The 22282-nt window shown below is 40.4% G+C and overlaps 1 protein-coding gene across 6 annotated transcripts in view; it reads left to right on the forward strand.

Annotated features, from left to right (window-relative positions):
* Window positions 1–22282, forward strand: part of ASCC1 (activating signal cointegrator 1 complex subunit 1) — a 107485-nt gene that overhangs the window by 31321 nt on the left and 53882 nt on the right. For 4 of the 6 annotated variants that reach the window (XM_081157447.1, XM_081157444.1, XM_081157448.1 and 1 more), the window contains 4 exons: window positions 1145–1288; window positions 2672–2771; window positions 11916–12013; window positions 15354–15532. In XM_081157447.1, the coding sequence (XP_081013573.1) occupies window positions 1177–1288; window positions 2672–2771; window positions 11916–12013; window positions 15354–15532 (489 nt within the window). In that variant the 5' untranslated portion in view covers window positions 1145–1176. Of the gene's footprint in view, window positions 1–233; window positions 368–1144; window positions 1289–2671; window positions 2772–11915; window positions 12014–15353; window positions 15533–22282 lie in introns of all 6 variants that reach the window. The other 2 variants (XM_081157446.1, XM_081157445.1) reach the window with 1 other exon arrangement.

The raw sequence follows: 22282 nt of genomic DNA on the forward strand, positions 1-22282 counted from the left end.
TAAAGAGGTCCTGAGGAAATAGGGCACTAGGGTGGAATGTCATTATTAAACTATTGCTAATTATGTCCCCTCTTCTCCCATTCAAGTCTTTTTCCTTCTGTGTTGTTATTTCTCATAACACGAAATCTCTCCTTGGTTCTGTAAGCAAACTACCCATTGAAGTGACTTGCTGAGGGTTAGGCTGAGTATTAGTGTATTTACTAAGGATTAACCTCTTTTCTTTGGAACTTTAGGTATTTTGGGCTTCAAGACTATCCCACCTATGTGGTAGGAACATTGGTTGAACTTAAACACAGCCAGCCCATAAGCAACCCTTGTTTCCTGAATTATTGGTCCATTAAGTTGTGACTGAAAGCTTGGCTTCACAGTGAGTGGTGTACATTTTGTGGGGCAGTGGTCTATGGAAATTGGATTCCTTCCCTCAGCAATGTGTTGTTTTGTTTTTTTTCCTTTTTGTTGAACAAAAATTTTGGTGAACAAAATTTTACAGGTTTCAGGTGCACAACTCCACAAAACATCATCTGTACGTTCTGTTGTGCGTTCACCACCCCAGGTCAAGTAGCCATGTGTTGGTTTGAAGAACCATCTTGGTTAAGTCATATTTTAACTGTTTTCATAGGTAACTAGATCTAATTGTTAGGTGTATATTTCAAGCGCCTCTGAAAGTACTAGAGGCTTTTTTCTTCCTTGACGGATGAGTGTATTAAATATCCCTAATTCTCTTAATTATCATGCTGCATAGAAAGGGTGAAACGCTTTGCAAATGGTTTAACACAGAAGGTTGCATTTTACTCCTTTTAGGTTAAAGTAGTAAACAGACTTGTATTCTTTCTTTCAAAACCATGGACGGGCTGTTTATAAAGGGTTCAGTATCTTTTAATCACCTCTTTTGGACTGCTGAATAGTTTACAAATTTCTGGCTAGAGTGAGCCAGGAATGATATAATGTAGTGGGAAATGCAGCAATTGACTTAAAACGGTTTACAAATAGGGGAGGTCTAATGGAAACTGCTGCTTTTGCTTAGAATGTACTGTGAACCGATGCCCAATTATGTCCTTTCAGGCCTATGTAATGATCCACATAATAGAGATAGGATTTTTCTTTCTGATAAAAAGGTAAGGCGATCATTTTTTTTTTCTTTTAGGACTTCACTGGAATATTGTTTGGGAAAGTATCATGGAAGTTCTGCGGCCACAGCTTATAAGAATTGGCGGACGGATTTATAGGAAGAATCCCATTCAAGAACAGACTTACCAGCATGAAGAGGAGGATGAGGACTTCTATCAAGGTAATCCTAGGCGCTCTATCAAGGTCATCCTAGTGGCTCTATCAAGGTCATCCTAGTGGCTCTATCAAGGTCATGCTAGGTGCTCTATCAAGGTCATTCTAGGTGCTCTATCAAGGTCATCCTAGGCGCTCTATCAAGGTAATCCTAGGCGCTCTATCAAGGTCATCCTAGTGACTCTATCAAGGTCATCCTAGGTGCTCTATCAAGGTCATCCTAGGTGCTCTATCAAGGTCATCCTAGTCAGATTAGGAGTAGTGTTCTCTGTATTGCAGAAGCAGCTCTTTGTTTTGTTTCAATGTGTTTGTGCGTACTGAAATTTGAAGTGATTGGTTTATAGCTCCATTTGTGTTGATGTTTAAGGGGATAGATGTGTTTGAGTTTGATGAGGTGTTCTCAGTTATAGTTCATAAGTCAAGTTACGTTTCATCTTTGTACAGAGGCTTAAATGTAATAAGGGGTAATTTTAGTTAACTGTTAAGATTAACGATTAATATTCTGTGACAAAAGTAACTTCCTTTATTTGTAAAGTTGCAAAGTAATATATATGTTATTGAAATAAATGAACATATATAAAGTATTTTATCCAGTGCCCAATAATGTCAGCTGTTATTATTGTTGTTATTTTTCTCTTCTTTGCAGTCATATACAGGCAGTTCCAAATGAACAACTTTATTGTTATGTAGGGATAGTTTTAAGAAATAAACTAAACAGTCAGGATGGATTGTAAATATTTTCAGGCTAATTAACTTGGGCTTGGGTTCAGTGCATAAATTGGCAGGGCCTTTCAGCTTCTCTGCTTTCTTTTCCTTTTCCTTTATAAGCTTTTTCATTGGGCCCTAAGCCTTGGGGGTTAGTCTCCTCCCTGATGCGCCCCATTATTTCCCTTCAGCCTTGGGGCCTTTGAACTCCTTTATTTCATTTTGTCTCTGCTGTATGGAGTAAGTTCTCCCAGTATCACTCCTACTTTTTTCACTGGAGGAATTTTGTGTCTTAAAACTAAAAACAACTGAGTTGTACATTTTAAGAGGATGAATTTAATGTTACGTGAATTATATCTTCATAAAAAAGTAAATAGTAAAACTTTTGTTATTACGTCTTAGCTTTCTGGGAGAAAACAGTTGGGAGAAACAGTGGTATGTACATCCGAATTTTCCAGGGTTCCAAAACTGGAAGATTTAAAATAGTCATGAGGTTTTTATTCTAAGAGCAGGTCATAAGGAATGTCAGAGCAGGGCTCTGCAATGTAAAGTGTCAGGCTGTTCTGTGTGTGTGTGTGTGTGTGTGTATTGCTTTTTTTAAACCTAGAGAGTGGTTGTCAGCTGGGGAGAAGACTGTTATCCACAGAGCAGCAGTTCTATGCAAGATGTTACCATTTCTGTGCAGGCTTCGTGGAGTGTGCAGATGAGCCCTGTGATGGCTATGAGGTGGTGCAGACCCAGCAAGGTTTCCAGTGTACTGTGAAGGCCCCCAGCCTGCTCTACAAGTGAGTGAGCCCCTGGGCAGCTTCATGGGGAGGCTTTCTAGGAAATTCAGCAGGAAGCTGACTGTTTTCTCTTCCACATTTAACTGCAATGCTTGATTACTAATGACAAAATAGTTTAGTGTTTTATGTCCTAGAATTTTTTTTTAAATCATTTTTAAATTTTTTAATTATAGTTGACATACAATATTATATTAGTTTCAGGTGTACACCCCAGTGATTAGACATTATACAACTTACTAAGTGATCATACCAATGAACCTCATACCCATCTGACACCATACCTAGTTATTATAATATTATTGACTACACTCCCTATGCTGTACTTTACATCCCCATGACTACTCTGTAACTACCAATTTGTATTTCTTTTTTTCCCCCCAAAAAATATTTTTATTGAATTTTAGAGACAGAGGAAGGGAGAAAGGGAGAGAAAAAGAAATATTGATGTGAAAGTGGAACATCCATCGACTGCCTCCTGCAAGCCCTTTCCAGGGATTGGAGCTGGCAACCGGGCATGTGCTCTGGCTGGGAATTGAACCAGCAACCCTTTGGTGAAGGGGACAACACCCAAGCAACTGAGCCACACTGGCCAGGTCCCAATTTGTGCTACTTAATCCCTTTTTCACCCATCCCCCTAGACCCTCTTCTACCTGGCAACTGTCAAAATGTTGTCTGCCTTTAAGAGTCTGTTTCTGTTCTGCTTGTTTGTTTATTTTGTGATTTTTTTAGAGATTCAGTTGTTGATAGATACGTTTTTATTGCCATCTTATTCATTTTCTCCTCCCCTCTCCCCCTCCTCCTCCCTTTAACATTTCATATAATATTGGTTTGGTGGTGATGAACTCCTTTTGCTTTTTCTTGTCTGGGAAGCTCTTTATCTGTCCTTCAATTAGAAATGATAGCTTTACTGGGTAGACTAATCTTGGTTGTAGGTCCTCGATTTTCATCACTTTGAATATTTCTTGCAAATCCCTTCTGGCCTGCAAAGTTTCTGTTGAGAAATCAGCTGACAGTCTTATGGGAGCTCCCTTGTAGGTAACTGACTGCTTTTCTTTTGCTGCTTTTAAGATTCTCTCTTTGTCTTCAACCTTTGGCATTTTAATTATGATGTGTCTTGGTGTGGACCTCTTTGGGTTCATCTTGTTTGGGACTCTCTGCACTTCCTGGACTTGTATGTCTCTTTCCTTCACCAGGTTAGGGAACTTTTCTATCATTATTTTTTCAAATAGGTTTTCAATTCCTTGGTCTCTCTGCCTCTTCTGGCACCCCAATAATACGAATGTTGGGCCTCTTGAAGTTGTCCCAGAGGCTCCTTATACTATTTTCATATTTCTGGATTCTTTTTTCTTTTTGCTCTTCTGGTTGGGTGTTTTTTGTTTCCTCATGTTCCAAATTGCTCATTTGATTCTCAGTGTCCTCTACTGTACTGTTGATTCCCTGTAAATTATTCTTCATTTCAGTTCCTGTAGCCTTCATTTCAAATTGGTACTTTATTATGTTATTGATTTTCTCAGTTATTTCCCTAACCATCTGCTTAAACATCCTTATAACCAAAATTCTGAACTCCCTATCTGTTAGCTTGCTTGGATCTATTTCATTTAGTTCCTCTTCTAGAGATTTCTTCTGTTCTTTCCTTTGTGACATGTTTCTTTTCCTCCGCATTTTGGCTGCTTCCAGGTGTTTGTTTCTATGTATTAGGTAGAGTTGCTATGTCTCCTGGAATTTGTAGAGTGGTTTTGTGTAGTAGGTGTCCTGTAGGGTCCAGTGGCTCAGCCTCCCCAGTCACCTGAGCTGGGCCTTCTAGGTGCTTCCCTGTGTGGGCTGTGTGCACTGTCCTGTTGTAGTTGAGCCTTGGTTGCTGTTGGCGTCCCTAGGAGGAACTGACCCCCAGGCCAATCAGCTGTGAGGACCAGCTGCAACTACAGTCAGAGAGCTGCTGTGCTGGAGACACCCCTATGGAGCAGGATTTACTTCAGTGGAGCTTTGGTTCACCAAGTGCGCCCCTTAAGTGTTTCACTCGTGGCTGTGGTAGGGCTGTAATCCAGCGTGGTCGAGTCTGACCACCAGGTGCACTGTCTCTGGGGCCTCCCGGGAGGTGCAAAGTCAGCCTGTGCCAGTGCCTTGCCCAGGGCCACCCAGCATGAGCTACACAGCAAGCAAACCATAGTTGGCTGCTCCTTGTGCTGGGCTTGGAGGTGTCCAGGAGAGGCCAAGCTATGAGCCAATGCAGGCTGCTGCTAGCGCCAGGCCTGGGGCCGGTTATCAAGCTGTATGGGGCCCGCTGCTGCTTGTTTGAGAGCTTTTAGGAAAGTCCTAAGCATGAGGCTCCAGAGGCCACTTGCATAGAAAAGCCCCTGGAAATGGCCCGGATGAGCTTGCAGGCGGGGAGGGGCAGGGCCTCCGGGAATCACGGGCGGGGCCAAAGGTGTGAGTCAGGTGCTGGTGATTCAAATATGGCGCCTGCCTGCCGGCTGTGTGCAGGGAGGACTCGCCAAAGGAGCCATGGCCTCCGCCAGCTCTTCTGTCTGGGAGGAAGCCGCCCCTCCAGTTCTTGCCCCTACTTCAGGCAGGTTAGTTCCTCCCCAAGTGTCCCAGGTCCTTTCAGGCTGCTGCCCGGCGCTGGGCTCCGAGGGAGCGCGTCCGAGTGAGTCCGTGCGCGGGCCCTTTGAGAGGAAAGCCAGGGGCTCCCGCAGCCTCTGCGACCCTCAGGGACAGTCCCCGCTGGTTTCACAGCCCGGAGTTGTGGGGACGTCTCTTCCCGGCCTGGAGCCCTGGACTGGGGGCCTGCTGGGACCCCCTCCCTCCTCTAGGAAAACTCCGCTGCTGAGATTCCCTCCCGGGTTTCAACCTCGGCACCAGGTGTGGGCCCGCTGCCGCGTCTCTGCGATTCAGCCCAGATCCACCCGCGTCTGCGCCCCTCCTACCAGTCTCGATGCATCTTCAGCTCCCTGGTTGTGTGGCTTCTGTTCAGCCAGATCTCAGGAGGCTCTGAGTGCTGGTGGTTCTGTATTTTAGTTGTCATTTTGATGTGGTTGCGGGAGGCGGCGGGTGCAGCTGTTACCTATGCCGCCATCTTGTTTTTCCTCTGTAGTAGGTTTTCTGTAGTGTCCAGTGGCACAGCCTCCTCAATCACCCAAGCTGAGCACTCCAGGTATGCTGCCCCCACCCTTGTGTGAGCTGTGTATACCCTCCTTTTATGTAGGTGAGCTTTGATTGCTGTTGGCACATCAATGGGAGGGATTTACCCCCAGGCTGATCGGCTGTCCACCAGGTGCACTGACTCTAGGGCCTCCCAGGAGGTGCAGGCCAAGGTCAGCCACCACCTTTGCTCTTCCTGGGGCTACCCTGCATGAGCTACGAAGTGATCTGTAGATGATTGCTACTTGTGTTGGGCTTGGAGGTGCCCAGGCAAGGCCAAGCTGTGAACCAAGGCCGGCTGCTGCTAAGTGCCTTGGCCTACTTTGAGAGAGGTATGGGCACGCTGAGGCCAGATGCTGCTTGTTTGAGAGATTTTGGGAAAGTCTGAAGCATGAGCCAAGATAGGCTATGGGTATGGAAAAGCCACTGGAAACAGCTTGGGTGGGCTAGAAAGTTGGGTGGGGCAGGGCCTCAGGGAATTACCACACCAGGACAAACAGTGTTAGCCAGGTTGATGGAGACTCAGATATGGTGTCTGTTTGCCAGCTCTGTGAGGACGAGGGGGTTTCAGGAAAGGAACAGTGGCCTCTGTCAGCACTTCTGTCTGACAGAAAGCTGCCCCTCCAGCTCTTGCCCTAATGCCAGACAATTCAATTCCTCCCCATATGTCCCTGGTGCCTTTTGAGCTGCTTGCCCCAGTGCTGGAGCTCTGAGGGAGTGAGTCTAAGTAAGTCCTGGCTCGGTCCCTTTAAAAGGAATGTCTGGGACTCCAGCAGCCCTCCAACTCACTCAGCCACAATCCCCGCTGGTTTTTACAGCTAGAAGTTATGGGGACTTTTCTTCCTGGCACGGGAACCCTGGGCTGGGGGACCTGGTATGGAGCTGGGACCCTTAGCTCCTTGGGGACCTCCACAGCTGAGATATCCCTCTCAATTTTCCTCTACACGTGGGTGTGGGGTCAGCCCATTTTGCATCTCTGCCCCTCCTACCAGTCTTCATGTAGCTTCTTCTTTAAATCCCTAGATGTAAGAATTCCGTTCAACCAGATTTCAGACAGTTCTGTATGATGGTTGTCCTGTAGTTCAGTTGTAATTTTGATGTGGGAGGATGTGAGTACTGCATTTACCTATGCCGCCATTTTGACTGGACTATATCCTAGAATTTCTATGGACTGATTGCATTTCAATTTTATTATTCTGTATGTATCGCCAAGTCCTATTAATTTTGCCTCTTAATTTTGAATCCACCACTTTCTTTGCTGCCACCCTGCTGCCTCTTCTGTGGATTACTTCAAATAGCCTACTTGCTAGTCTCCACATTTATTCTTGCTCTCCTCCCAATTAGTGCTTCACATTGAGGGTGGGATGATCTTTTAAAGAGGCAAATCTGATTACATTACTACCTCTGCTTAAAATCTATTAACACCCTTCCATTGAAGATAGAATTCTGTTCCATTAGAATAGTGGCCAAAATCTTGAACATGACTTAGCAGGCCCTGCAGTTTTCAGTCTCAACTCAACGCCACTTTCCCGGCTTTGCACTTAAGCCCAACTGGTTTTCTTTTCTAATGTGTCATGCTCCTTCCAGCCTTAGAGCTTTGGCAGATACTCTTCCCTTTGTCTTATAATCTCTCCTTTTTCTTACCTAGTTATATTCTTCCTTAGGGAAGATTGCTTTGACAGCATTTTCCCCATCAACCACATTCATTATCCTACTATATGTTTTCATAACACCTTCTACTTTACCTTTGTAGCATTTCATAGTCTTGTGTTTATATTTACTTCTGTGCTATTTGATGTCTCCTCCACTATATGGGAAGCTTCTTGAAGTCAGTTATGTGTTTGTTGTATTAATCCCCAACACTTATCAAAGACTCATATACGTTTTCTAGGATCATCTTTATAAATTGCTTGGGAACTTTGTGATCACTTCAATCTGTGCTTGCTTGACCACATTATGTCCCATATTAACCACTAATATGGCCAGCTTATGTGTCTTAACACTTCTTTTGGGCTTATACCTCTGAAGATAGGTTGGTCTAGAAAGTCCATAAGTTCTTTTTCTGTGTTATACCAGATGAAATAGGAGGGGCGGAATCATGTACCATATTTGTAGTGTCAAGAAGCAATAGTTTCATTTTCATCAACCTTGAGAGTATTCTGAAATAACTCTTAAGGATGAAATTCTTCTGGAGTGTGGCCAAATGGGAAACCAAATGTTAACCCTGACAGCTCACTTTCCTCTTGGGTTCCAGTGACATTTTCTTCTTTTTTTATTTTGAGAATATGTTTATTAAAGCTGGGGACAATGAAACAAGGAAGGACTTAGGATAGAAGAAGCAACAGGAGAGAGCCTAGGCAGGGCTGCTTTGGCCCAGTGAGAAGTTAGAGAAAAGGGGGCCTTACAGACAGGTTCAGGGAATTAGCCTGGCATGAGCTGCCGCTGCCCATTGCTCCCCTGGTTGCAAGTCCCGTGGGGTCCCTTAGGAGATGCATGCCTGTGGGGGAAGGAGAGGGGGAAAGGAAAGGCGTGGGTGTGCTCCTGGGAGGGAGAGTACACCTAACTTTTTTCCCCTAAGAAACATGATTTGAGAAAATCATTGTAACATGTCTTAATGTGTATATCTGCTACTGCTAAGGTGTGTAAAAATTCCTTAGATTTATGATTCCAACTTGATCTTTTGAATTTTGTGTGTTCTAAGTACTCCTGTACCAGGTAACTTGCATATTAGATTAAATATTGATTTTGTTAAATTGAAATTAATAGACACTATTTACTAGGAAGATTCCTTTCTTATGAATCATTTCTGTAGGCTTATTGGGATCAAGGAACAAATTATCTGGCCAAATAATTAATAATCAAAGTCTAATTGTGGTTAACACCTGTCTATGGATTAAATCTAATACGGTGGTTCTCAGCCCCAGGTGTACATTAGAATCACCTGGGGAACTTTTAAAACTCTTGATATTTGGCTGCATCTCAGACCAATTAAATCAGAATCTCTGGAACTGGACCCAGGTATCATTAGTTTTTTTAAGTACTTCAGGTGATTTCACTGTGCAGCCATGATTGAGAACTACTCAATCAACCACTTATATATTTAATAAAGCAGTCACCCTTTCACTGTGTATCTGTATTATTGTAGTGAATGTCTTAGACTTTCCATGTAAGCCTCTTTTGAGTCTTCCTGTATTCTTAACTGGGAGTCTGCCATTGCGGTCTTAATGAGGACAGCATGGACTATACTGAGCTATGTGCCAGTTACTGGGAAGCCCTTTTTATATATGATTGCATTTAATCCGTATAGCAACCTTAGGATACTTAGGTATTATTCACTCCATTTTTATAAGTGAGGAAATAGGCTTAGAGTGGTTAAATGACTTACTCAAGGTTTGTTTAAGTCTAAAGCCTCTTTAACCCTCAACTACTTCCCTTTCTAAGGTGGGTAGACAGTTACCATTTTGAGCCAGCCACTTTTTGTGATAGGTTTGTCCACTAACAACATGCTATCAAATAGGGGCCTGGTTGAAAGCACCCTTACTGATAAGGCCTGGAAAGACAAAGTCCTCACAGAGTTAATGCAATAGAATCTCTAACCCATGTAAATTGGGGAGTTCTAATCCTCTTCTAAACATCTTGTATTTTTAGAACTGGCTTAGACAGTAGATCTTAATGGAAATAATTGGGTTTGGTTAACCCATCTAAAACAAATGTCCATTCACATCTGTCAGAATGGCTATCATCAATAAGTCAACAAACAACAAGTATTTGGCAGTGATGTAGAGAAAAGGGAACTCTTATGCACTGTTGGTGGGAATGCAAAGTGGTGCAGCTACTATGGAAAACAGCATGAAGGTTTCTCAAAAACTTAAGAATGGACCTGCCTTATGACCAAGAAATTCCAATTCTTGGTATGTATCTGAAGAAACCCAAAATGCTAATTTCAAAAGATATATGCACTCCTATGTTCATTGCAGCGTTATTTACCATAGCCAAGATACGGAAGCAACCCAAGTGTCCATCAACAGATGAGTGGACAAGCCCGGCCGGGCGTGGCTCAGCGGTTGAGTATCGACCTAGGATCCAGGCGATCAGGGTTCGATTCCCGGTCAGGGCACATGCCCGGGTTGCGGGCTAGCCAATCAATGACTCTCCCATCATTGATGTTTCTATCTCTCTCTCTCCCTCTCCCTTCCTCTCTCTGAAATCAATAAAGATATATTTATAAAAAAACAACAAAAGAAACCCCAAAAAACAGATGAGTGGACAAAAAAGCTGTGGTACATATTTGCAATTTACTATTACTCGGCTATAAAAAAAAAAAAAAAGAAATCTTAGCGTTTGTGACAGCATGGTTGGATCTAAAAGGGTATTATGCTAAGTGAAATAAGTCAGAGAAAGACAAATACTGTATGATTTCACTTACATGTGGAATTTAAAGAACAAAATAAACGAACAAATAAAGAAACAGACTCATAGATACAGAGAACAAACTGATGATTGCCAGTGGGGAAAAGGGTTTGGGGGGGCTGGGTGAAAAAGGTGAAGGGATTAAGAAGTACAAAATGGTAGTTACAAAATAGTCATGGGGATGTAAAGCACAGCATAGGATATGTAATCAGTAATACTGTAATAACTATGTATGCTGCCAGGTGGATTCTTGAAATATCAGGGGATCACTTTGTAAAGTATATGATGTCTACCCACTATGCTGCACACCTGAAACTAATGTAATATTGAAAAAAATTAAAGCAAATGCACAGTTTTAGACATAGTCACCCATGCTATTGGGTACTTTATTGAAATCAGAAGCCAAAATACTGTTGATGATGGGGGAATTTTTTCTCTTAATTTTATAGTCCAGTGATGGTCTCTTAGTGCTTTATAGACTCTGAAACTTATTTCTTGGGATCCAGTAGATTCATACACTGTAACACATCTAATTACTGTGGGTTCCAGAAGATAACCTTGAAATGTCAGAATTATTTATGCTAGGAGGCCTAGGCAAGTAATGTAAATGAATGGATGATGAAGTAGAGTAGGTGAAAGACTGTAGGGAGTGATGGAAATTGTGATGAGCTCGTGTTCCATTTTTAGGGATGAGAGTAGGCTCCATGAGTTTTCAGATCTTCTAATTTAGCTATAGAACCTGGAAATCTAAATTTTCAGGTGAAATTTCCTAATTTTTAGGTAAAATCTCCCAAATAAAACATGTCTATGTGAATTTAGCCACCTGAGGTTTACTTGTTTAGTCTTTTTTTTTTAAAAATATTTTTTTATTTATCTTTTTTTTTTTTTTTTTTTAAATATATCTTTATTGATTTCAGAGAGAGGAAGGGAGAGAGAGAAATAGAAACATCAATGATGAGAGAGTCATTGATCAGCTGCCTCCTGCACGCCCCCGACTGGGGATTGAGCCTGCAACCCGGGCATGTACCCTGACAGGGAATCAAACCCCGATTGCCTGGATCCTAGGTCAACACTCAACCACTGAGCCCCGCCCTGCTGGGCTAGTCTCTATGCTTTTGAATCTGTCCTGAATAGTGGACCCTGCTCTTTGCTAAGCTCTTTACCCTTATTTAATTAATCAAGGATAATTCCTGTAATATAGTTAATTTGTTCTCTAAAAGGACAAGATTCCCCCTCCCAAAACTGTAGTCCCACTGGTTACTGGAATTGCCTTTGAGACTATGCCAGCTTTCGTTTCACTGAACTGCAGACTCAGATTTTAATGTAATTTTGAGAAGCAAACAGGTGTTGGGCATAGTTTTTATATCTTTACGTTGAATTTGGCTGTAGGACATCATTTTGTCAAAGAGTGTAATGCTGGATGTTCTGTAAAGCTATATGACTTGTAAGTTCCTCTACAAATACTGAGCTTTCACTGAAGCACTTTTCTGAAGATAGTATCTCTGGCTACATATGATTTAAACATGTTGGAGTTCTTTATTTTGGTACATTTTTGCTTAATTTCCTTCCAATAATTAATTTTTCTTTATATTATAGGCATATAGTTGGAAAGAGAGGGGATACCAGGAAGAAACTAGAAGTGGAGACCAAAACTTCTATTAGTATTCCTAAACCTGGACAAGAAGGAGAAATTGGTGAGACCCAGTATATATGTTATATGTGCAATCATTTTTGCCTGTGTATGGAATAATGTAACCCAACTGAGGTATTTAGTGACTGTATTCTTTATGAGGTTCTATAGCTATTGGCCTTTTTATGATATATCAGTATCAATCTCCCTACTGAGGAAAGATGTAGTTATACAACCTTATCTTGATTGAGTACCTGGGCCTTCATTTTATACTTTACCATTCACTGAGGGGATAAAGTTCCAGATTTCAGTGTGATTTGACTTCTTTTATGCTTTAGTAGCTTGAAATGGAGTTTGTGAATTGTTTCAAGTTAGAATTAGAAAAAAACCAATGAGACCTGCAAATTTGAAATAAAGTTCAGCCCTTTCCATAAGTGTTTGCTTGTTTTTACCTTGCTTTATAGACTCTGAGTAATGATTAAAATACCAACCTAATTCAAATAACTGCTCAGGCAAGGAAAAATAGTTTTGTAATATAAAACTAGTCAGAAAGTGTCGGTACCAAACATCAGTGTGAACCAAGGACATGGGCTTGTGTTGTAAAACAGGTTTGAGTGAGGGGCAGTATAGGGACAAAAATTTTAAAAACACATCCTAAAACTATAGGACTTACAAAAAATCAACTAAGTTCAGCAGCCTCCAATAACTTATTTTCCATAAACACCTTGTTCTAGGAGAAAAAAATTTCAAGTACTCTTCTTATTTTGTGCTATGTAAGAATAATCACTGTGATGGATAAGTAACAGTTGACTTTAGAGCAGTGCTGTCCAAAAGAACTTTCTGGGATGATGGGTATGTTCTATATCTGCACTGTCCAGCACAGGAGCCACTAGCCTCAGGTGACTATGAGTACTTGAAATGTGGCTGATGTGACTGAGGAATTGAATTTGTAGCTCTATTTAATTCTAATTCACTTAACCATTAACTAACTGCAGGTGGGCTTCTGTATTTGACAGTGCAGCACTAGAATTTTCTTCAGCCTCTTGTAACTTCAGTAGACTCTAGCTTAAGAACTGTAAAGACATTTATAAAGGACTTTTATTAAAGTGAATATTCAGTTCATTAGAATTACAAATAAAGTCCTGGCCCATTTGGCTCAGTGGTTAGAGCATTGGCCCGAGCACCAAAGGGTCGTGTGTTCGATTCCCAGTTGAGGCACATAGCTAGGTTGCAGGTTTTTTTTTTGTTTTGTTTTTGTTTTTGTTTTTTAAATATATCTTTATTGATTTCAGAGAAAGGAAAGGAGAGGAAGAGAGAGAGATAGGAATATCAATGATGAGAAAGTCATTGATCGGCTGCCTAGCCCGCAACCTGGGCATGTGCCCTGACTGGGAATCGAACCCCGATCACCTGGATCCTAGGTTGACGCTCAACCACTGAGCCACGCCCGGCCGGGCTAGGTTGCAGGTTTGATCTTGGCCCCAGGTGGGGTGCATGCAGGAGGCAACCAATCGATGTGTCTCTCTCACATTGATGTTTCTCTCTCTCTTTCTCTTTCTTTCTCTCTCCCCCTCCCTCCATCACTTCCACGCTCTCTAAAATAATCAATGAAAAGAATATCCTCAGGTGAGGATTAACAAAAACAAAACAAACAGAATTACAAATTAAAAAAACTTGGGTCTTTCCTTAAGCTTTAAAGTTCAAGTTACAAATATTGAAGTATTTTATAATTGCATTTAAGCTTATTTATCTACTTTTTTCCTAATTTTAAAATTATTGTATGCTTTAAACATGGAAGCTTGCAGAAATTATATATAGGTATAAAGGAAAATCTTTTGTAATAGGAATCCCAGGCTTAATCGCTACTGACAATTAAATATGTTCCCCATTTTTGCTATCAATATAGTGACATATAAATTTTTATAACATGATATAAATGTGGAGACCTTAGCCATTTTAAGATACTGAATCATTTCAAAATTTATCCAGAAAGGGGTAGGCAGATTGTAAAGATTAAATTTTGATTTAGAAAGCACAGATACTTCATTGTGAAAAACAAGTGTGTATAATCATTAAAAGTAAGAATTTGGTGGAACTAATTTAATTGAAAAACAAGAGGATAAACTGGCTTATTTGTCTTGTAGGGAAATAAAGTATATGGAAAAATCAAATTTATAGGTCAGAGTATTTTCTTTTGCCTCTCCTTAATTAGAGAGACTAGAAAAGGAAATGATCTAGTAGGTTTTAATTTGTCCTCTAGACATAAAATTTACCATTTTGACCATTTTAAAGTATTGCATTCACAGGCATTTAGTATATTTACAGTGTTGTGCAACCATCACCACTATCTAGCTTTAGAACATTTTTTATCACCCCCAAAGGAAACCCCATATCCATTAAGCAGTCACTTCCCATTCCTTCCTACCCCCAGTCCTTGACTATCACTAATCTGCTTTTGGTCTTTATGAATTTGCTTGTTCTGGATATTTCCTATAAATGGAAACATACATATAGTACATGACCTTTTTTTGTCTGGAGTCTTTTATTTAGCATAATCTTTTCAAGAGTCGTCTATATTTTTGCATGCATCAGCTCTTCATTCCTTTTCTTTGGCTGAATAATATTCCATTGTATGGAGATACATTTTGTTTATCCATTTATCAGTTGATGGACGATTATGTTGTTTCCACCTTTTGGTATTGTGAAAAAACTGCTATGAACATTTGTGTGCAAGTTTTTTTGAACTCCCGTTTTTACTTTTTTTTGGTTAATTCTCACCCGAGGATATTTTTTCCATTGATTTTTAGAGGAGCCTGAAAGGGGGTGGGGAGAGAGAGAGGGAGAGAGAAACATTGATGCGAGAGAGACACATTGATTGGTTGCCTCCTGCATGTACCCCAACCAGGGTGGGGATTGAACCTGCAACCCAGACATATGCCCTTGACTGGGAATCGAACCCGGGACCCTTCTGTGCTCAGGCCAATACTCTAATCACTTAGCCACACTGGCCAGGGCCTATTTTTACTTCTTTTAGGTTTCTATCTAGGTATGGAATTGCTGGGTCATATGGTAATTCCTTTTTAACTTTTTAAGGAACTACCAGACTTTTTCATAACAGCTGCACCATTTTACATTTCCAGCAACAAAGTATGAAGGTTTGCTTTGTAGCTTTTGAACTCATTTTTCTAGTTCATCAGCTGGTCTTTAAGGATATTCTGCTTTTAGACCTCATTCTGCTTTGATTGAATTAATTTTAAGTTTCTTACCCTTGATACTGTCCCCTGTTTAGAATTATGCACACATTCAGGACAATTCCCCACAGATGACAGTATCAAGAAGTCACCTATCTTACAAGCATTTGATGATCCTTGAGTATGTTAACCCTATTTTTTATTTGTTTGCAGTAATCACTGGCCAGCATCGAAGTGGTGTAATTTCAGCCCGAACTCGGATTGATGTTCTTTTGCTCACTTTTAGAAGAAAGCAGCCCTTCACTCACTTTCTTTCCTTTTTCCTCAATGAACCTGAGGTTCAGGAACGATTCCTGAAGTTCCAGGAGGAAGTACTGGAGAAGTGCTCTATGGTAAGCAGCAAACAAAACGAAAAGTTTAAAAGAAAAATGAAGAGTACACAAATGGTTCATAATTCAAACAGTAGATACAAATGTCTTCTGCAAAAAAAAAGGTAACCTTTTCTGATGGTTTCTTTTAATTCTGAGCTGGAAAAAACAATAATGACAAAAAAACTATAGACATGTCAGCACATCAGTGTCTATATATTACTAAAATATTCTTAAAAATTTTACGACACAAAGGTCATCTTTAATATACATGTTATCCTTTACCTTGTGGATGGTAATGGTAATGAGATGCCATTATCTGTAGATCTTCCACCTCTGGACAGTCATGGCTTATTTGGGGTTAGTAACAAAAAACAATTTTGCATATGGAATTATTTTACTTACATAACAGTGAAATGCTTGTGATCAGGATAATAGCAGATAATTTAGATTAGAAAATAAGTTTTTTATTATTTTTTTATTAATCCTCACCTGAGCATATGTTTTTATTAATATTTAGAGAGAGAGGAAGGGGAGAGAGAGTGAGAAACATTGATGTGAGAAACATCTGTCAGCTGCCTCCTGCTCATCCCCCACCCCTATGATTCAGTTAATTTTTGTATTAGGTGTGAAGTTTAGGTCGAGGTCATTTTTGTGCATATGGATGTCCATGCTATGTTTTTGCATTCTTGTAGTAATGAGAGGAATAAAATAGAATAGTGGCTAATATCCTTGGTTCTGGAAACGATGGATCTAGGTCTGATTCTGAGTTCCTTGATTTGTGTAGGCTTGGGCAGGTGAATGTCTTCAGATCTTTACAGCTTGCTTTAGAGAGTTGCAGGAAGGATTATTTGAGATAACATAAAGTACTTGGCAAGGCATTTGATAAATAATAAAGATTTAATAAATGGTAGTGTTTACTTCTGCTATTTTTATGGCTGGTTAGGTTAAAGTTATTATTAATTACTTGGAGTATTAAAAGTAGATGAGGACTTTCTTTTTCCTGTCCTGTCCATATTGTTAAAGCTGGGTCTTAGGTGTTAAAATATGCTGAGATATGGATATGCAGATATGGAAGTATTAGAATCCATAGTATTTTTGTGGGGCATGGGGTGAAAATTAATAAAGTTGATTTTTTTTAAGAAGAAAGCTCTGAAGGTGAATAGATTCAGACTGGGCAACTATGAGTAGACAGTATAGAATTGTGTAATCCATTTTGAAGCTGCACTTATGTGCTTGAACAAGGGCACATTTATAAGTCAAATGCTCAAATAGTATATATAAAATGAAGAAACCTTCAGAATATTACTAATTATTATTAGTAAGCCATCAGAATATCTTTTTTCTCCTTAACATTTCATAGCAAGATGATTTTATTCTCAGCGGGCGTAGAGGGTGGGTAGGAGATCAGGAACACTGAAGTTTCAATATGGGCTGGTAAATTTGGGTGGTGCCACTGGTAAATTTTGAAATTATTTTACCTTCTAAATACCAATTTATTAAACCCAGTAATTACTTATTTTTTGGAATGTTAAAATTACCTGGTATACAACAAGCAGATTGTAATGTTAGCCTTTTTTTTATGTGTGTGTGTGTGTGTGTGTGTGTGTATGTATGTATGTGTATGCTTCCTCACTTTTGGCTCCTGACATGAGCTGTCAGGGAGCAAATATTTGAATAATTACTTTCACTTGGCCAGAATGAGATTGGCCATTATGAATGTTATTCTGGCCTTAATCAGTACAAAGTACTTTCTTCCTGCTTTCAGGGAGACTCCATAGTGACATTACCTTCTGCTTTTAAATCATTTCCTGATAACAGCAGGGAAATAAGCACAGCATAAAAGAGTAAAATAAGTAAGGGGCCATCCTATATACCTATTACATGGAGGAATTTAGTTTTTTAAATATGTCTTTATTGATTTCAGAGAGGAAGGGGGGAGAGGGAGAGATAAATACAGAAACATCAGTGTTGAGAGGTTCATCAATCGGCTGCCTCCTGCACGCCCCCTACTGGGGATTGAGCCCTCAACCGGGGCATGTGCCCTGTGATCTCCTGGATCATAGGTCGATGCTCAGCCACTGAGCCACACGGGCTGGGCTGGAGGAAAATTTTAGCGAATTTCATTAAGATGTAAGAAAGACAGGCAGGTGGCTGTAAAAGCCTGTAGGCATTTTCCAGGCCTACTCTGCTTTTATTATCCCAACTTATGCAAGTTCCAGTTCTAGTAGCTTTGAAAAACATACACCTTGCTCATAGAGATAGCAGTTATTTCCTGAAAGACTGTCATTCACTTTTTTTTTTAAAAATTTTATTTTTGTTTAAAATACTACATATGTCCCTTTTTCTCCCCAATGACCCGTTCCACCCTGTCCCTTCCCTCTCCCCAATCTCTCTCCCCACCATTGTCTGTGTCCTTGGGTTGTGCATATATGCATATAAATTCTTTGGTTACTCTCTCCCCCTCTACCCCCCCCATCCCTCTGACATTCGTCAGTCTCATCTATGCTTCCATGTCATTGAATCTATTCTTTTCATCAGTTTATTAAGTTCTTTAGATTCCATAAGCGAGATCATGTGATGTTTGTCTTTCGCTGCCTGGCTTATTTCACTTAGCATAATATTCTCCAGGTCCATCCATACCGTCCCAAAGGGTACGAGATTCTTCTTCTTTACAGCTGCGTTGTATTCCATGGTATAAATGTCCCACAGCTTTTTTATCCACTCGTCTACTGATGGGCACTTGGGCTGTTTCCAGATCTTGGCTATTGTAAACTGTGCTGCTATGAACATCGGGGTACATATATTCTTTCTGGCATTCACTTTTGTTTTGGCTCTTTGGAAACTCTTTTGACATTTCTGATAGAATTTCTTCATCTCTAAGATAGGAATGGTCTCAACGTTCCGCTGGTTCCTGCCCCTCCCCCCAGGCCTTCACCACACTATTGTCTGTGTCCATGGGCTATGCATATATGCATATAAATTCTTCGGTTAATCTCTGCCTGCCTCCCCACCCCCCTTCCCTCTGAGATCCGTCAGTCCTTGCCAGGCTTCCATGCCTCTGGACCTATTTTGTTCATTCTGTTCATTAGATTCCACATATAAGTGAGATCATGTGGAATCTGACTGGCTTCTTTTGCTTAGCATAATACTCTCCTGGTCCCTGAAGTCACATTTTTAATGTAACAGACAAGTTTTCTACTTTCAGGTCTCATCCTGTCCTTCCCTTACTCTTCCTTGAATTTCTCTTTTCTTCCTTTAAAATAGTTGGCCTCTTTTCTCTGTTTGGTAGCATGCTTGTCATTGACCTTACCCTTGATGCTCCAAGGAAATGTCAATTTACCTTTTAGAATAACGTTTCCTGAAATCACCTTCCTTACTGCTGATCAATTATATAAGAAATGTTGTTTGACTACAGACATTATCACCATCATCCCTGTGTTGCAGCTCCCTAAGCTTGAGTATTTAATGTAGGGTTTAGCTGCTCATAGACATTGGCAAGGTATTTTTCATCTATGTGATCTGCAGATAAACTGCACCTTATTTTTTCACTCTTCCTTCTCTTGCATTAAGATTCAAAGATGTCTCACTGTCTGCAAGTTCAAGAAGTATATTAAAACCCTGTGTCTCTCTCAATCATTCTATAGCTAGTAATGTTGCTATAATTCCATTTTATCTCACAGCAGGGCCCAGTACATCAGCACATCAGTAATGAAAAACAGTAATTCAAAGCTGTGTTTGGTGGAGCATTCTGAAGGCTTATAGATCTGTCTAAAACTACCAGGGATTTTTCAGGCTGCCTGGAGAACTCAAATAGGTTACAGCTTCAGAAACTACATAATTCCACTCATATTGTATGTGAAGGCTAATTCCGGGCAGAAATAGCTAATGGACCTGGGGTCTTCCCTTAGTTAGGATTAGTTTTTTTTCATTTAGTATTATTCACTGAAGAAGACAATTTATTTATAAAAGCTTTAGTGTGTAAATTAGGATTCTTCATGTATAAGGGAGTTATGGAATTTATAATTATCTTATGAATTAATTTAGAATGAAGATGGGATAGTTGTCTTTGGTTGTAAGAAAAGATGTAAATTGAGTTCTGATATTGGGTAGGAAAGTAAGGAATGACAAGACATATATTGCACCATTTGGATGCAGACAGTTGTGAACAAATGTTTATCTTTTATTCATTCACTGTTCATTAAATGTCTGCCATTGGCGAGGCTGTGTATTAGGCACTAACAATGGACTCTACCCTTATGGAGCCCATGCTCTGGGGAGGAAGTAGTGCTCTTAGAGAAATAGTTATAGTACTGTGTGATAAGTGCTATTAGAGGGGATGCAGTGGGTACCCAGAGGAGAGGCTCTCCAGTGGTTGGAAAAGGCTCCATAAGGAAGGTGACACTTGAGCAGAGTCTTGAAAGAAAAAGAGTTTGTGCCAGGCTAGCAAGGAGGAGATGAGCATTTTGAGCAGAGGAAATGGCACTTGCCAGAAATGGAGGTGTTCTAGTCTACTGTGGTCAGGGGAGAGTGAGGAGGTTGTTAAGACTAGAGCCTAGAAAGTGGGGTAGGGTAGGGTAGGGAAGAGGTAGGAGTTAAGAGCTGAAAGGCCAGTGGTGGCCACCTGGTTATGAATGGTCTTGTGAATGGTTGTGAAAGATCTTGTGTGAGTTTTGGATTTCGAATGTATCCTATAGGTAGTCAGGAACTACTAAAGATTTTAAGTAGAGACTAATGTGATTAGCTTAGCATTATAGAAAAATAACCCTGAAGGCAGTGTGGAGGCTGGATTGAGAGTTGAGGACTGGGGTCCCAGAGGCAGCTACCCGTTAGGACTATTAGCGCAGTCTCTTGGAAAAAAGAGTAGGGGCTGTGGCATATTCAGGAGGGGATGTATTCCAGAGATGTTTGGGAAGTCTTCTCTAAAGTGAGGATAATAGTAGTACCTACCTTTAGTGTTGATACAAAGAGCAAATGAATTAACAAATTTAAGGTGTTTCGAGTATAGCATGGCACATAGCTAGTGTGTATGTATTAGCTGTTGTAATACCACCGATTACCATAGGACACATGAGGGAAAGTGTGGCATTAAGAAGCGGAGGGTCTGGTTGGAACAGGTGGTATATCATTAACCCATCATTAATATTTGAGTGATCAGTGCCTATCTTTGGGAATAAGTGTAGACTGGTAGGTGGATTGCTAACTAGTGCTTACAAGTAACTTATGGAGGAATAGTTAAGCTTTTAGAGAAGGTTTAATTATTCAATGTGCTCATCAAAGGCAAGAGGGAATGCATCTTTTGGTGAAGGGGAGGTGTTCTTTGCTCATTTTTAATGGTAAGGATATTTAGACAATGCATTCTTTTTCTCTGGTCAGCATAAAACTACTTTTTTCCTGGTCCATGTTAAAACCTGATGTTTGACTATGTGTCCTTTGTTTTTAAGAACCTCTCCACTTTCATGTAGTTATGTCTGGATAGAATTGATAAGCCAGAAGAATCAAAACATAACAGCTTATTCAACATAACAAGGTATTTTATTAATAACACATAGACACTCTCAAATCAAAGTCAGCTTTTGTGAACATTCTTAAGAGAATAATAGAAATGACTTGGCAGCGCCTAATTTCGCTCTCCATAGTGATTTAGATGGAGGAGCAAAGATGCCTTAGAGTGTTGTATAGTCATGTAAAAAGCTAGGAGGGAAGCCTTTTTTTGTTCCATACTACTACTATGTTTCAGAGGCTTCACATATATTTTAGTTAATCCTCAGAAGAACCCTGAGAAGGAAATGTCTGTTTTATAGATGAGGAAGTTGAATTTCAGAGAGATTGAGTAACTCACTTGGGTCATACCTGCTGACAGGTGGCAGAATTAGAATTTGAACCTAGGCCTGCATGGTTGCATAGCCAATGCTCTTTTCACCGGTCTGCCTTATTTGAGTAACTTTCCTATGTGAATGAGGTTTATATCACCTGCCCAACAATGATTTTATGGGATTTAGCCATTAAAAAAGAAAGAAGCCCTAGCCATTTTGGCTCAGTGGTTAGAGTGTCAGCCCGTGGACTGAAGGGTCCAGGGTTTGATTCTGTCCAAGGGCATGTACCTCTGTTGTAGGCTCGATCCCCAGCCCTGGTCGAGCCGCGTGCAAGAGGCAACCAATCGATGTGTCTCTCTCACATTGATGTCTCTGTCTGTCTGTCTCTTTCCCTCCCTCTCCCCCTCTCTCCCCTTTCCACTCTCCCTGAAAAGCAATGGAAAAAATATCTTCAGGTGAGGATTAAAAAAATAATAATAAAAAATAAAAGAAAGAAAATATAATGAGCATAGGGGAAGTCTTCCCTGCGTATTCCCTCTTTTTTTTGTATAGAGTATCAGAAAGTGCATTGCTGGATCCCTCACAAATACCTATTTTGTACTTATTTATAGGCATTGTGGGAGCATGTAAAACATTTATAGGACCTTTGACTTAGAGATAAACTAGGTTGTCTCCCTAATTTTACAGAGGAGGAAACTGAGGGTCAAGAGAAGTGAAATGGCTTGCCTAATTACAGCTGGTTTGTAACAGATTTGGAATTAGAACCCTCGACTCTATTCCAGTTAAAGGCCTTTTATAGCTAAATTACAAACCTTTGTTATGCCTTGAGTCCCTAGAAGATGATATATGTGGATATAATTTGCAGATTCTTATTTTTTTGTCTCTGGCTCTCAGCATGTAGTGCCAAGGCAGAGTGCTATACATTACTTACATTCTGGGTGGCGCACACTTGGATCAG

This window comes from Miniopterus schreibersii, assembly GCF_964146895.1.
Source record: "Miniopterus schreibersii genome assembly, chromosome: 14".
Lineage (NCBI taxonomy): Eukaryota > Metazoa > Chordata > Mammalia > Chiroptera > Miniopteridae > Miniopterus > Miniopterus schreibersii.